The following is a 1,763-nucleotide window of genomic DNA, read 5'->3' as shown; positions in this document are numbered from 1 at the left end:
GCTCGGGGACAAAACGTCCACTACAAAACAAACAAAGACAACTTACTTGGTACACAAGATTCAATAGAAAATGGAATATTAACCTGATTTTCCAGCAAAAGTCGTATCAAAAAGACAAAAAGTCTATCACAACGAGATGAAAGATAAGAAAGGAAAAATGATTAACACTTCCGTATAAAAGTTCCTTGCTGTTATAAGTAAAAACATATCAATATTTAATGTTGAAAAATACTTTAACTGGCACTGTGTTTACTACATATAATAGGTGTTTTAATTTCTACAAAGGTAAGTAATCTAAAAGGATGTATCAATTATCACATAATATTTGTTGTGTACGTATTTTATGACATTCAAAGATATTGAAGGTTATTTCTTGCGGTCTTTTCAATTGGACAACAGGTATTTGGCATTAGGTATATAAATAACAACCTTTCCATATTCTTACTATACAATATCTTATCAGCGACTGCATATATATTCCTCACATCTCTATCAATATGTTGGAGCAATGTTCGAGATTTCAAATGGCCTGTCTCGGTTCTGGCGGGGTTGGTAAAACGTCTTTTATTAAGCAATACCTGTACGAAGCACATTCAGAAGATCACAATGAAACCGTTGAGGAGACATATATCCAGACATATAATATAAATGGAGACAACAAACGCATCGATTTCATAGATACGGCAGGAGCTTTTGTCTTTCCAGAAATGCAGAAAATTTACATTGCAAGAGCAGTAGGTTTTATACTTGTCTATTCAATTAACGATGCAATGTCATTTGAATTAGTCAAAATTGTTTGGAAACAGATTAAATCGATGCGCAAAGATATTCTGAGCATTCCATGTGTTATAGTTGGGAATAAGGTAGACATGGAAAACAAAAGAGAGGTCGAAACATTTGATGCATTAGAATGGGCTTATAATGAAAACCTTGGGGGATGTTTTGTAGAGGTCTCTGCGAAAGACAATAACGGAATCAAGAATGCTTTTGACATCCTATTAGAACAGCTAGGGAACACCAGGTCGGAACAGACAGGACCTTTCCGAATGAGAACTACCAGTTTTACCAGACATCAGTCTGCAGCAGATATTACAAGGAAAATATTGCAAAGGAACGTTAAGATGAAGGCAAACTATGACATGGTGTCTCCATCTTCTAAGTGTTTTCAGAATCTAGTGTTTGATAACTATAAAGAGAAAAAAATATACAGGTTAATAACGCCACATAGAAAACATGCTCTTTGTCATGATAAACAACAACAGAAACATTTTTATCGTTCGAGGAGCGACACATGGGCGCACATAGTGAAGAGACAAAGAAACAGTTGCGTGAAAGTGGTACGCAGCAACAGCATGTCAGTAGAAAACCCTTGCTGCATGGAAAAAACCAAAGTAGCGTCAAGCATTCGGAACACAAATTTGTTAGACTGTCAAGATCAACAATCTCTTCAACCAGATGATCAATGTCATGACAAACAATCTTCAACTAAAACCAGTCTGTTTATGGTTAAGTGTGTATTGCAACTTTGTCGTAAACTGCGTGGTAAAACAATTAAATAAAAAAATATTTATATAAAATGAATGAAATTGGAATTTGCTTTGCTTTATTCTATATCTGATGTTTAGAAGTTTTTTTATGTGGTTCATAGGTGTTTTGGGGTCTTTCTGTTCGGTGTGAGCTAAGGCTTTGTTTTGAACGCCGTACATTGAACTATAATGGTTTTACAAACTGTGAATTGGCTGGAGAGTTATCTTATTGACACT

General features: G+C 34.9%; 1 protein-coding gene across 1 annotated transcript; it reads left to right on the top strand.

Moving 5' to 3' along the window:
• Positions 1 to 497: 497 nt before the first annotated feature.
• Positions 498 to 1,559, top strand: LOC134706033 (ras-like protein RAS2). Its single transcript, XM_063564742.1, has one exon. It carries the CDS (start codon positions 498 to 500, stop codon positions 1,557 to 1,559), a length of 1,062 nt encoding a protein of 353 aa, XP_063420812.1.
• The last annotated feature ends 204 nt before the right edge of the window (positions 1,560 to 1,763 follow it).

This window comes from Mytilus trossulus, chromosome 2, assembly GCF_036588685.1.
Source record: "Mytilus trossulus isolate FHL-02 chromosome 2, PNRI_Mtr1.1.1.hap1, whole genome shotgun sequence".
In the NCBI taxonomy this organism is placed as follows: domain Eukaryota; kingdom Metazoa; phylum Mollusca; class Bivalvia; order Mytilida; family Mytilidae; genus Mytilus; species Mytilus trossulus.
Note: the sequence above shows the minus strand (reverse complement) of the source record. Positions and strands in the feature narration are given on the sequence as shown.

Coding starts and splice junctions, on each gene's coding strand:
- LOC134706033 (XM_063564742.1), top strand. CDS start 498: ATGTTGGAGCAATGTTCGAGATTTCAAATGGCCTGTCTCGGTTCTGGC.